The 15,724-nt window shown below is 33.6% G+C and overlaps 1 protein-coding gene across 1 annotated transcript; it reads right to left on the reverse strand.

Annotated features, from left to right (window-relative positions):
- LOC134726976 (24 kDa ookinete surface protein-like) lies at nt 1-15,175 on the reverse strand. Its single transcript, XM_063591372.1, has 7 exons — nt 15,111-15,175; nt 7,519-7,588; nt 6,716-6,844; nt 5,451-5,594; nt 3,257-3,406; nt 1,628-1,744; nt 1-163 (listed from the first exon to the last, which is right to left on the reverse strand). The coding sequence occupies exons 1-7, from the start codon at nt 15,141-15,143 to the stop codon at nt 78-80; spliced, it is 729 nt and encodes a 242-aa protein (XP_063447442.1). The 5' UTR covers nt 15,144-15,175; the 3' UTR covers nt 1-77.
- Nucleotides 15,176-15,724: the final 549 nt, after the last annotated feature.

The following is a 15,724-nucleotide window of genomic DNA, read 5'->3' on the forward strand; positions in this document are numbered from 1 at the left end:
TAACATAAAACTTTCATAATTATCTTAAATTTTAATTAGGATATTTGAAAACAATAAAAATAAACAGAAATGGGCACTCAAAGGGAAAGTAGCATTTGACTCAAAATATTTGCCACTGTTAAAAGATATAATAGCGCAACTGTTTCTCTACCACCGCCATTGCCTGAAAGAAAGAAATGTGAGTGTACATAACAAAGAGTATCCGTCCTACATGTAAGTATATAAATGTGGAAATAAATGTTTTCATAATCAACTTTCTGAGGAATTAAAACTCGTCGTTCCGTTGTTTTACTAGTAACTGTTGTTATTGTTATTTTCAATACTTCAGCCACTCGGAAAATGACACAGGGAAAACTGTCTATTTCCAATCTTGAATAAGCTGAACACATGTCTTTACCTAACATGTTCTTAAGTCCAGCTTAATTTAATTTGATGCGTTGATAAACTAAACAAAATTATAATAAGTCTAGAAGGGTTTCAGTTGTATAGTAGACCGGTTCGCTGTAATAATACCCACAGACATAAAACTATGAATGATTTGGCTTTGTAGCCCACATACGTATAAATGCGTATAACTGAGTCTCAAATTTTGTTGATGTTATTCTGGTTACTTTTACTTACTGCATAGAATGCCAGCCTATCTTGAGAATTAAATAGACGCATGTCAGATATTTATTATCTAATTAGTTTCACATGTATTATGTTTTTGTATCTCTAAACTGTAGTAAAATGATTTGTATTTGCATTCTATTATATGATATAATTGTTTCAATTCCTTAAAATTTTCAAGTTTTTTTTATATAATTTAAAACTTTACATTTGAAATTATTACCTAGGTTCATGATGTCTGTATAGTATAGGACTTTTTTCATGCTAGACGATAACGAGTCTTTTGGGTGAAATAACTGCAATGTTGTAATATATTAAATGGAACACAAAATCAATTCAGGCGAATATTGTATTTCCTTGAATGTTTTACTTAAATATGCAAATAAATCTCTTTGATTCTCCACAATACAATAAAATACCATTGCAAATTTTTTAAACGGACTCATTTTGTTTTCAGTTGTTCTAGTATAAAACTTCTTACAATAATGGTATACTATAAAGGCGGATTGGGCGTAGAAGAAGAATCAACTATTTTTGCAAGAGACAATTGCAATTTAAAGAATAAATACGAATTCATATTTAAGAAATGAATGTCGATGTGAGTAATTTATTGGGGTGCTTAGATCATGTATACCCGTTTTTGTCAAGCTTACTGAATAATGACATCACCCGATACTGTGTTAGTTTGATTGGCTTCATGTTCAGACAACAATCGCAGGTCAATCAAAAATTAACCTTCATTTTAAATCAAATTGTTACATTCGTGATGACATGTGTTTATAAGAAAAACTTTATAAAAACTGTTTTACGTGGTCTTTTTTGGCATAACATATGTAATTATAAGAAATTAATGCTTCTTGTTGTAATGTTGTTGGGAGTGTAAAAGTTTTATCGTGCATACATTTTATGGAGGGAGCGCTTCCGCACTTCATACTTAACTGTGCTTCGATAACACTTTTCCCTCCAATAAATTACTAAGAGAAGCTTTCATTTCTTAATTGATGAAAAAAGTACCTACACTGAGTAGGACTCACTACTGGTGATGCTTCATATCCCATGTCACACGTGCAATTCGTGTTACACGTGGCATGGACGACACAACGTCCCTCTTCACAATCTTCATATGGTTTCCTTCCTGTTAATAAATAAAAATTAGAAGAAAAAAAAACATTCTTGTACAGGTAAAATTGATGATAAACATATAATTTTAATCCATTATATGATTTTAAACAGACCAAGAAAAATCCAGTGGCAAGAGTTTCCCTGTTTATGTATAGCTGTATTCAAGTTTAATATAACACTTAATGACCATCGTTCGTCCTCTCAGGGGAAGGTGATAGTTAAAAAATTAGATGTCCCCAATACTAAAATACACACGAAGCGAAGCTATATATTATTTAGACCATGCCCTGTAAATTGTTTATTTCAGATTTTTTTATAATTTAGTTAAATTTTTTACATGGTAATAAATCAATAAAGGAGAATTTGTGTCAATCAATACACGGAATGTATAAGAACCCAGCCACGTCCACTTGTATGTGTGTCCATTTGATGAGTCAAGCCTTTTTCAACTGATTTTTATTGTTCGTTCTTATGTTGTACTGTTATACCACTGCCCCAGGTTAGGAGGGTTGGGATCCCGCTAGCATGTTAACCCCGCCACATTATTTATGTATGTGCCTATCCCAAGTCAGGAGCCTGTAAATTCAGTGGTTGTCGTTTGTTTATATAAAAAAGACCTATAGTTTTCTCATTTAGATTGTTTTACATTGTCTTATTGGGGCCTTTTATAGCTGACTATGCGGTATGGGCTTTGCTAATTGATTGTTGAATGCCGTACGGTGACCTATAGTTAATGTCTGTGTCAATTTGGTCTTTTGTGGATAGGTGTCTCATTGACAATCATACCACATCTTCTTTTTTATAACTTCTCATATATTAAGAAATATTCTTTTTCATATATAAAGAAATATTCTTTTTTATATATTAAGAAATATTCTCCTTCATATATTAATATTCTTAAATTCCTTACAAAAACGAAATTATAACTTGAGTGCCATATTTGGGATGATATTGTTGGTCGTTTCTTTAGGGGACATTTGTTAAGAGAAGGGGTGGGGGAGATTGATGTTTTTTTCCTAAAACAACAATCTAAATCCCAATTTGATGAAGGACAATATTTTGGTCAAGCAGATTTTTCCCGTAACTTATAGCGTTAAATTGAAACAAAAATATTTTGATTGATAGCGTCGAAAAAATAAAAAAAACAATAAAAATGTGCGAAAAAAATCCAACTGGTACAAAAAAAGTTGACCTCGTTTAAGTTAAAATATTTACTACTTTATGTACTGTTATTGCGGACTTAACCTGTTTGGAATAACTAAAATTAGACCTCAGCATTACACATAGAACTCATAGTTGTAAATTGCTTTTGTTTGGTCTAAATTAATGAAAATGTGACTTGTCTTTTTAAAGAAGCAATTTTGACAGAAATAACGCACACGACTACGGGGCTGTTTACTGATCTTAGTCACATGTACACACGGGATTCGCACAGTCGTTGTGTTCCTGTCGCATAATTGCCACACATCTTGTTCTAATATGTTTTGGTCTATTATAAGTTTTTTTTAAGTATGCAATGTCTTACTTTCATAACAAGTCCCTCCTTCTTCGTAATAGTTACTGTTACACAGACATTGATATATCCCCAAACCTTGGTTGAGGCATCCCATGTTGGCTTCTAAACATTGGTCAGCTGCAGAATCTGTATTATCACATGTTCCATTAAATGCTTTTCCTGAAATGAATTTTATACATTATGTTCACAGCTTAATCTCAATAATCGACTGACATTATACAATTATAACCATTGTCTGAGGTCGATATAACCTCCAATTGACCAAAACCAGCGGCTACAATTGTTATATCATTAATCAACAACTATTGCATGAACAATTACACATTGGAGATTTCTATATTGTATTTTAGCACATGCTGTACAAATGCATGTCCTGTTTAATTTGCTGTTTTGGGCTACGAACGCTATACGCAACAGTATTTGCGTTTAAACTGAGTAATTTATTAGATACAAATGTACATGTGATCAACTTTTAACGAATCACTAATCCTTAAAAATATTTCATTAATAATGTCAATAGATACAAAACAATATGCGTTCCCATTTCCATTCTCAATTTTATTGTGTAAAGTTACTCGAATTTAAGGCAAACATGTACGATACAGAAGAAAACTATAACGTTGATCGATCATTTCTTGAAATTAATACACACAACCTTTTCTCTGAAATTATAACTCAAAACAAATGTGATATGTAAATTTGTCAAATACAACGAAAAATATCATATTATTACTAAGTTTTCGAGATAACAAAGATGTTTCGCGGGGAGGGAGCGGTTACTGAAGTGTTCTAAAAAAAAAAAAAAGCATTTATATAATTTTAAGTTGATTAGACGAAAGTTAAATAATATAATATAATTATCGCGAAATATTTAATTTAAAAGTTTTTCTGATAGTTGAATTTCTGCACAGCAAAATTAATGTATTAGGAAAACATTATTATTATTTTTACCCACGATATTTGACTAAAACATACATGGTATGGCCTTTTATAGCTTCCATGTACCGTGCAGTATCAGTTTTGTTCATTGTTGAAGGCTTGTTTGGTGACCTTATATTGTTAATTTCTAATAGATATAGGAAGATGTGGTGTGAGTGCCAATGAGACAACTCTCCATCCAAATAACAATTTAAAAAGTAAACCATTATAGGTTTAGTCAATTTGAGTTCCGGATGAGGGTCGTCTCATTTGGTAATCATACTACATGTACATAGTGGCGGACCCAGAACTTTTATAAGGAGAGAAGAAGGGCGCTCCAGTCATGCTTCAGTGATTCCCTATATAATCAAATCAATCTTTTTTCCCGTGAACGGAGAGGCGGGCACCCCACCCCCACCCCCTTTGGATCCGCCTATGCGACATCTACTTAGTTTATTTAAATGTGTTCGTTAAAATTTGGGCTTTAATTTGTAGTTAAATGTGTAATTGAAAATTATACATCCGTGTTATTGTTTAATGATGCACTGATGATTACAACAGAACAAAATGGTTGTGAATATGCTTAATATATCATTTTAAGATAAAACAGACCCTATCGTTTTTAGCAAGTTAACAAGGTAAATAAATATTTGTCTAAGGCTCTATAATTCGCACTACAGTTTGAGTTCCTCTGTCATATCACTATCGACTTGATGGTGCTTTGAATTTCACACTACCCAACCCAATTGATATATCAGGCCCGTTTGTATATGCCTCAATCTAAAGGGACGTTTAACTGCCTGAATATTTTAAATGACACTAGTGAAGTGAATCTGGCCTTAAAAATGAGATGAGTAATCTAAATCGTTGTTTTGCCATTTGTTGTTTTTTCTCCAAAAATTTCACACCCTGTATATCTGACAAGGTTTCCCAAAATAGCGAAATTTGAAAGTGTCTTAAGATGTTTATTTATTGATACAAATATAGAATGATGTTTAATTACATATATCACCTTTCAGCAAAACCATGACTATGTGAGAACACATTTTTGTTTCTTTGCAAACAAAAAAAGACAACGAAAGGGTATAATTATTTCCACTATGTGCTGAAAAATTGTAACTGGGCGTACGTGAAGAAAGCTGAAATTATTCAAATCTAACAATATGTGTAAAATCATTATTTTTGTATGATTTTCTTTAAAATGTCCTAACACCACGACAAACAAAATAAATCGATGGTATTATTTTTCCATCTTGAATACAAGAGACATTATATAATATCTTACGTGGTGCGCAGAGACCAGTTTTCTTTTCAAAATGATTGTCTTTGCATAAACATTTGAATCCATTATCATTCCGGCATTCAGCAAGAGAATCTTCACATTGGTCAGCCGATTCACTCACTTCACATACTGTATTTAATACAATTTCTGGAAGAAATAAATGGAGAGGTGTTCATGGTACACAGATAATGTACCCGATTGCATATAACGTTATAAAGCGGCATAACTCGAGAATAGTAAAAGGGACGCCAACCAAATTCGAACTTGATCTGTGTTTTGTTGCTATTAACATTGTGTTTAAGTTTAGTACATGTAAAATATGGTTGAGGCAAATAAAGTAAGAGATCGCATTTCCGAAACCAATTTGTGGAGTACGTAAGAACATACGGACGGATAAGGGTAACACTAAAATGCCCCTTCCGATGACGGAGGGGTTATGAAAAAAAGATACATACTATGCGCATCATGCATTGAGAATTTGTAGGTCGCATATTGAAGATAAAGGAAACCAAATGTTTTCAATTTGTCCGTCCGTCTGTCTGTTTTGTAAACGCTTTATTTCAAAAAGAATGGATAGGACATCAATCATGTCAATGTAAATTAAATCAATTGTACATAATTCTGTATATGTGCATATTATTAATTTTTTTAAATTAGTTAATTCATTTTTGAGGAATTTTAATTTTTTTGTTTAAATACCACTTATTTCGAGAAATGCATTTTGTTAGCTTAAAAGACCTCCATAATATAAAATGTTGCACAGTTGTTTACATGATATGCACGGATTGATAAGTTTTGTTGTTGTTGAAAGTCACCTTCAATCACTAGCTATCCATGACGGCCAGTGTTTTCATTGGTTGTGGAATCCGGAGAGAAGCACCGACCTTGGACAGTAAGCTGCGTATCCTTGTAAATTCCGATCTAATTCGAAGGCGGAAGGATGTTTTGCGGATTAAAAAAGTATTTTTTCACATCCTGTTACGCATGCTTTCTATCCCCCTCCTTGATATTCAAATGGTCGTTCCCTCATACATTTGTGCGTCTGTATGACTCATTGATACATGTATGTATAGGTTCTTTTAGGTTGTAACAATTCAAGTCGTACTCAGATAAATGTGTATAAAAGATAGTATGCAGTCATGTACATTAAAATATTACAGGAAGCACATTTTCAATTTTCAACCCAGTACACCCATTCATATCTTTGTTGTTTTTATACCATAACAAGCAAAATTTCAAGATATAATTTACACTTCATTAAAACTTACTTGTAGCACATTCCGTGGTGTTATTTTTTCTAAATGTTGTACTGGAACAAGTACAGTTGTTGTTACTACCACATATGTTCCCTGTTTCTGAACAAGTTGAACTAGTACAATTTTCGCCATAAGCTGCTCCTACATGTAAATAGTGATCGCACACTTATGATTAATAATGATGATAGATATAGGAAGATGTGGTATGAGTGCCACTGAGACAACTCTCTATTTAAATAAAAATTTATAAAAGTAAACCATTACAGGTCAATGTACGGCCTTCAACACGGAGCCTTGGTTCACACCGAACAACAAGCTATAAAGAGCCCCAAAATTACTAGACTAAGTGTAAAACCATTCGAACGGGTCTAATCTATATAAAAAAAACGAGAAATTTATATTTTGGTATTGATGGCAAATCTGAGATGTTTTCATGTTCAGATATAATTCAATTTAAAGTTTGCCATTAAAACAGAACAAATAGGATAAGAATTCAAAATGTTTAACTAGATTTTCGATTTGTTTTAGGGTTGTTGTCTCGTGGGCGTTCATGCCATCATTCATAACGTTTGCCATTACTATAATTTGTTTGTGTTATTTACCACGTAGATTTTTTATAAAAGTACTATTTACTACTGTTTTCCGAGAATAATAAATAAATTGCAAGCATTTCAGTTAAATGTATTAATGAAAGCACATTTCACTGAAAAGTTTAATACATAGATAATTTTAATAGCGTATTTAAATGTTTTGTTTTCTTTCATTACAATTGCAGCATAGTAATAAGTAAATCCTATTGGAAATTACCATCATACCTTCAACTGATAATGCACAAACAATTGTAATCAATATCCATACACCAGTAACTTTAACTTTTAGGTGGTCCTGTGAATAAGATAGAAATCACCAAAAAAAAGCATATGATATGTTGTCTATTTTAAAAAATAACAATGATGACTTGTCTTCAATTTAAACAAAAAGCTGTTGTTGCATGTACATTTTTATAAATAACAATAAAACTGTTATCTATTCATGGCAGGCTAAACATTAAGGTGGGGATATAATGTTACACCTACATCCACATTTTGCGTCCGGCCGTCTGTTTGTAAAGCATACATTTTTGTCTAAGTGTTTCGAATAAACAAACAAAATGGCGAAATAAACAGGCAGCAGTTTCACTAAAGTGAATTGTTACACGTGGACACATTCTGTCAGAAACTAACTGTTTTTTTCCTTCGATTCTTCACAGTTTTTGAAAATATTTTCAAGGACCACACATACTTTTTGTCACACTTTTATGAACAGAACATAATAATTTTATATATGGTCAGGAGCTTAAAGATGTTTAGGCTAGCGCTTGAACTTTAATTTCATAAATTTCAGACACCTAAATTTACATTATATGTTTTTCCGAAATTACAAGTGGGAATATGAGTAGCTAATAACTCGCCCAACTGAGTGTTCTTTTCATAAATAGTGTTTATAGACATGGTTTGGGGAAATCTTCCATTTTAATCGATTGGGTTATTTGAGATGTGGTGAGCTAAAAAAGAAAGTACTTTATAACGTCTAGGATATAATACATGGCAGGAGCAAAAAAAAACCCAAAAAATTCCCACTTCTGCTACAAAAATTCAGTTACTTAAGTGTTAATCACATTTATATAATTCATGCTTCCTATTATATACAATGTAGGTGAGACGTATAATTATGTTTTTGCCCTTTTATATGAGTAAAACATCATACACAAGGAATGGAACGTGCAGTTAGAGAAGATTATGCTGCTGTTGCTTGGTCATCCTGAGAAGTCCATTAATAATCTCAGACGAAGAAAAGAAAAGGGTAGATGAGAAGAGAAGCACAATTGTCTAAAAATCCACTCTACAGTCCGAGTTTTTGTTCAGTTTAGGTAGGCATATACTTTTACAAAATGTGCATGGGCTTTTTTCTCGCTTGAATTCTGTTTCATTTATAATTTCGGGGTCTTTTATCTTGCTTATGCGATATGGGTTTTGTTCATTTTTGAAAAACTAAAATTGCTAACTTTTGCGTAATTTTGGATGTGTTGAATAGTTATCTGATTGGCAATCTCTTATTTTAGTTGTCTTAATTGATAGGTCTTTAAGGTCTATGTTTAATAAAATGAACTGTTTTTGGTTGTCTAGCACATTATTTAGTCAGTACTTCTGAGAATTGTAAGTTTTTTATTCGCGCTTCTAATCTGGTTTCGCAAACTTTATTCTTTATATTACAGTTTAAAAGCGACACACCGACACTATGGTGACACAACATCCCCTTTTATTCATAACAATATACTTATATTTATAGCTCACCTTTTCAACCTAATTTGATTAAAAAGGACATGTTCTTCATTATTTTCGTATGAAATAACTTGATTTAATCTGCATCCTACTTGATATAAAATACCAATTACATGCACGCAAACGTAAAATTAGGGTTTTATGCGATAGCATGCATGTTAAGGAAACAATAAGACAATTGTAATTTAATAAGCCAGTGAACGATTAAAATAATCAACATGTGCCTCCGAATAACTTGGGTGTTAGTCTACAAAGGTTGTTGTTTTATATTTATAAGTGGGATGGGTTCAAGCTTGAAATTGTAAAAATTAAACAAACAACCCTTTAAATGTCTTGCACAATCCCACTTTCATATATGTTATCAAAAAGAACAGGCAATATTTAAAATACTGATTTTTTTTAAAATTTAGTGACGGGGGAATATTTTGTTTATGCATGCCAGAAACAACCACAGGCGGTTGAGTAATATTCCTACCTTCTATTTTTTTTATAAATATTTAAAAAAGAAATGTTCTTTTCACCTATTTTTTTCTCTTTTTCTATTTTTGTTTTGCTAGAACACTTATACATTCCATATTAAAAGCAATAACATCACGTGTATATATATACTTCTCACGGTTATTGTATCAATGTATGGATAGGATCAAAACCAAACTAAAAGTGGTATTCGAGTTTTCCGTCATTCTCTCCAGGCGAATGCACTTTGCAGATCTTACCTATTGGAATTATTCTAAGAATATTTCTCATCATTATGAAATGTTAACCACTGGACATTAGGAACTAAGCAACAATAAGTAAATTTAAATACAAAAAATCTTTTAAAGAATGATTGATTGTTGGTTGCTTAACGTCCAGTGGAAAATATTCCGTGCATGTTCAGGACGACAAAAAGTTAACAATAAATACAATAGATTGGTCTTTTATTAATAGAAGCCATCCGTGATGATGATTGGGGAAATTTGGACTGTCACTGGAAACTGAGGGTATACTGGAAGCCAAGGGGCCGAAATTTGGCCTTGCAACAGGCCACCTCAAGGAGTTTTGCACGTGCAAAGAGCGTGACACTCTCTTTACACGAGGCATCGGATTTAACGTTCCCATTCTAACCGGACGTGGCTACAAACTTGATACATCCCGCACAGCCAAACGGACGCCCCACTTTGGCAAGCGTTTTACTGCCGGTCGGGAGAAGACCAAGTCATCATATTTCGTTTCCCCAGTCACCCATGGGGACTTCTTTTAAAGAACATCCATTTTACTTTTTGTATGTCTCTTTACAAAAGAATTGAAATACTTTAGTATAATATTTAAAATCATGATCAATAAGGTATTTTGGGATGCAGCTTTTGTACGGAAACCCAGAACATATGAATATTAGTTAATATTCAATAGTTTTCATATATCTGTTTATTTTTTTCTGAATTACATGTTCATTGGTGTTGCGCAAATATTTCCAATGCGTTGTAAAGAGTTAGACAACTTCATAGCACCTGCTATCGATGCTATTACAATTTTGCATGACAGATAAAAGTATGAAGCTGAAAACAGAAGATGGAATATATTTTGGTGTTCGTTTTCAAAAGAAAGAAAATAGTTATTGTAAATATGAACTAGTTTTACACGTACAGTTTTTATTATTTTTTAAATCTCTACTTACCATGTAGTCACTTTTTAATAACGGTTTCCTTATTCTATCGGTTAACCTCAACTATTTTGTATACCCGTTTGATTTATTAAAACGCCGGATATCATTTTATATTTGTTTTGTATAGCAACCAATTTAAATGCGCATGTGTATACGTAATATTTGCAAGTTGGTATGCATACCATAATTATACATCCGATAGGATTCAAAAGTTATACAAGTATAAATGCAACACGGTCAGATCAAATGTTGAGAGAAGTATAAATGTAAAATCAAGAATGATGCATTTATTCCATTTTTTTTTAACATGAAACACTGATTATTGTAACTGATGGCTACTGGGATGAAAAATGGGGAGGGTCGACTACCACAAGAGATAAGGGTTTGTTCGATAATGAGAAATGTTATGCTATATACGGTCTCAAGTGTTCCGTGAATTGTATTAGTCGAGGACGTACACGTAGCATGCACCACTTTCACAAGGCACCAGAATTGGTCCCCATAACGACATAAAGATCGAATTCAAAGTAAATTGCTACGAATTATCGCAATGCTTTCTACTGACCCATGTATCATCTTATCTAAACTTTTTGTGTGTATTTTAGGTTTTTAGTGAAAGCAAAAACCGTGTTTTAGATATGTTATAACATTATGAAATATTGAGATTTGATTTAATTATTTTTAATCAGACCGGTCTCGTTTTCTTTTGCGTTAAAGACTTTTTTTTCAATGGTAAGTGTTTTAATAGATTTAACCGAAATATTGTTTTTGCGAGAGCCTAGGTAGACAAAACACGCTACAGAAAAAATGTTTAATCAGGGTGCAAATATATTTCATCATAATTTATTTATTTGTATCCCTTTAAACTATTCATGGGCCTGTTAAAGTTACCTAACAATGCTAACGTTTCTTGCTCTAAACTTATCCATTCATTATTACAAGGCATACAGCACGAGGTTGCACTGTTGCAAGGTTTCAAGGCTTACTATCTGCTCTTATCTTTTTAGGGAAAAAGTTACCGACGGTCCATCATAAAACATCCGTAGAAAAACACAGATAAAACCATGTCCAAAAGATAAACGATTAAAATATAAACAACAGGTTCGTTTTATTAAAGATATATTAAAATATCCTCACACATGTTACAGTGTGAGTCATTTCACGGTAGGTATAGCGTCCGGCTAGGATCGTGTATTTTCGAGTGATTCTGTCCATTTGTTTCGAGTGTAGTTCTGGCTTTTTCGAGTGATAAAACATGCGATAAGTTCAATTACCTGTTATTTCGTATTATTAATTCGTATATTTTAACTAATTTGATTCGTTTAGGGATAGTCACATGTTAAACTATATTTTCGAAGGTAGATAGAAAAACGGCGGATAGCAAAAAGAATATTGACCGGCAAAAAGCATATTGCACGGTTATTTAAAAAAATCTAATTATAGAAATCTGAAAACCAATATACTTAATGACGTATTCTCAACATCCAATCAAATGCTTTTCTGTAAAACTTCCGGTACAATCACAACAACTTGAACAAGTAGACGTTTACGATAAATGGCCACGAAACGAAGATTCGCATCCCTCGAGGATGAAGACGGGGAACATCTGTTAGAAAACGTTGATTCAAAAAACACTAAAAGGCAAACAAACACAGCTATAATTAATGGTTTCCGGGAATATCTAACAGAGAAAAGCCTTCCCTCAGGCACTTGTTTCTATCCATTGGAAGACCCACTATCAACGTATATTTACGAGAAGGTACCCAACTACTTTTTTTACCTCTCTGCTTAAAACCCTTATTTCTCTGTCAATTCAGTCCCATACGCCATTCGATTCATGAAAAGTTTATCTTTCAGATGATATGCATTGTATTACCCTTAGAGTACCCCTTACCCCCAGTACACAAGATTTGGCAATGAATTTTCATGTGATCGTTTTTAGTCCTCCTACAAAATACAACTACTTCCGTTTTAGATAATTTGCATAAAACAGTGAAGGATAAGTCTATAGAGTCACAAATGATTAATGTAAAATCTAGAGAGTGAATGACCCTATGAACTATGAACCGACCAATCACAAGCGGTTTTGAATTTTTCTGCTTTTTTAGCATCGTGAAAGCAACGAAAATTTACATTTGCATGCGCTCATACCGCGCATTTAAGCGTGGTGCGATCGTGGTCTAGTGGGACTGGGGCTTAAAGTGTTTGTATATCTAAAGCCCCAGTCCCACTAGACCACGATCGCACCACGCTCACCACGATCTAAAATAAATTCAGATCGTGGTGAGGTCGCGGTATGAGCGGCATGCAAATGTTAATTTCCACACTTTCACGATGCTACTACTGTACGTCCTCACTACGCTTCTACAACGATCCCGCTACGTTTATACCACATTCTCACCGCGCTTATTCTTTGACCTCACTACGCTTATCAAGATCTTTCTACGCTCTTCACGTTCTCACTACGACCATACCACGAGTTATCCGATTGCAACACGATCTTACTGCGATTATAGCACGTTCTTACCACGATTATACTACGTTCATACCGCGATCTTACTACGTTCTCAGCAATAACGTCAACATCGTGTTCCATATCAATACAGTTCCATTCCTTCTATTTCTGATTAATAAGTATATTTTTCGGAAACGATACAGTCATGCCACCAAAATCTACTAGAATACGTGGGCGTGGTGGTAGGGGTTGAGGTAGAGGCAGAGGTAGCAAAGTAGCGAATCCTGATCAAGCAGAGATGTCGGACCGACCAATCCAACTTAAATTACAACCTATTGCTGGTTCATAAAGCTCAAATGACGATATGTTAGTGAACGATAGCAGAGATGACAAAGATGTGTCAATAGATATAGGAAGATGTGGTATGAGTGCCAATGAGACAACTCTCCATATCCAAGTAACAATTTATAAAAGTAAACCATTATAGGCCAAGGTTCGGCCTTCAACACGGATCCTTGGCTCACACCGAACAGCAAGCTATAAATGGCCCCAAAAATTACTAGTGTAAAATCATTCAAACGGGAAAACCAACGGTCTAATCTAAATGAAAACGAGAAGCATGGTTAAGCCGTCAGAGAAAATGGTCAAGAAGTCTAATTACCGCCGATGCAGACAAATAAAACCTGGAGAGATTTAATATATTTTATGTGAAAATGACAATGAGAATGATGGTCGTAGTGTGAACGTAGTAAAGTCGTAAGAAGAGCGTGATGAGGACGGCAAGGGCGTGCTAGAATCGTACTATGGTCTTAGACAGCGTGATATAAACGTGGTATAGTCGAATTGGAAGCGTAGTTGGGTCGCGGTGAGAACGTGATGGTCGTAGTGAGGTCGTAGTAACGTCGCTGTGAGATCGTAGCGCAGTCTCTCTGAATAAAATCACGCTTTCGCTACGCTCTCGCTACGATGGTACAGCGACCTTTGCGATCTTACTACGACCTTAGTGCGCTCTCGCTACGCTTCTACTACGACCGGATTTCGCCACGACCGCGCCACGATTGTTTTGAACATGTTTAAAGTTGGCCACGCTCATCACGATCTTGAAGACCTCACCACGACCGTTATACGACCTTACTACGATCTACACGATCGTACTACGATAATCAAAATTTGCATTTTTTTCACAGATCGTAGTGCGATCGTGGCCTAGTGGGACTGCGGTATAATGATATATAGATTCCATGTTTTCATTTCCGACGACATTTGCATTGGTACATTATGTGTATGAAAATGGCTTTATTCGGTATTTTGGAATAAAAGCACCTTTTGTAACGAAAAGCAATGTCAGAATGATGATATCTTTTTATTTCAAATGCTAACATTCCATGTATAACCTTGTATATCAAGTTTAAGCTTCTATATCACGTCTTGTTAGAAAAGAAGTCTGTTTGTATACATTTTTAATCATATTCACTCGAAAAAAAGTGGTCACACTCGAAAAAGCCCGATCAAATTACTATAAAAACCACGATCCTAGCCGGACATTATACCTACCGTGAATTTTAAAAGGTGTGATAGTAGAAGTTTACATTACTAAGAACTAAAACACAGCAACAACACTCTCTGAAGGAACGCACACTGCATGTTCTAGGTAAACAAATCCTTGAATATCGCATAAAGATTGGGATAACATTCTTGATATTAGGGACAGCTGGAGGGCTGCTATAGACATGAAAATGTCGAGAAAGGAAAATTGGAACAGTTGTTATGTGTACCGTATTCAAAATTACCAAATGAATGATCAATTGATTAGTGAAATTATTAATTTATTAAATATAAAAATTTAAAATCTCAAATACATACATGTATGTGGTTAACATAATAGTTATCCATGCAATATATACAATCATTATTATTGCAATTTTAATTATTATTATTATTTTTTTAACAATTATATGACAATTATTAATGTTTAAATTTACTAACCATAATCAGCCTCTTTCGAATGTTCAACTTCATACTATAGTAAATTTAATCAGGTTAACAATTCACCTAGCTGTTAACCTTTTCATGATGTTTGACACACTGTTTGTATAGTGTTGTACATACAATGTCAGTGGTCATGTTTGTAGACTGTAGTATCAAATTTGTTGTCTGTAACATTCAGATTCGGGACGAAATGACGACAAAAGTATTTGAAATGACCTTTTGGGACATTCAGTTTGTATGATAGATCTTTCAAAATTGGTAAGTTTAATAATTTTCTAGAATCGAGGTGTTTGGACCTTGTCATTTTGCATATTATAACAAACTCCCATCTATACATTGTTTACTGATGGCTTGCTGGTTCAATGCCGTAAACATGTACCCCACATTATGTTTTATTCATTATTTAAAAGTTTGAAAATTCCATAATAAGTATTAAGTATTTTAACCTAGAGCAATTTCAAAACATAATTAGAACTTATTGACGTCATTTTATTTATTATATATTCCATGTAGTGAGAAGTACTGAAGCACTCAAGTAAGTAACAAAATCACAGAGTAAAGGGGCTAGTTTCTCATGGCCTAGTTACCGTATCACCATGGTGATACGGTCT

The sequence above is a fragment of the Mytilus trossulus genome, chromosome 7 (assembly GCF_036588685.1).
Source record: "Mytilus trossulus isolate FHL-02 chromosome 7, PNRI_Mtr1.1.1.hap1, whole genome shotgun sequence".
Lineage (NCBI taxonomy): Eukaryota > Metazoa > Mollusca > Bivalvia > Mytilida > Mytilidae > Mytilus > Mytilus trossulus.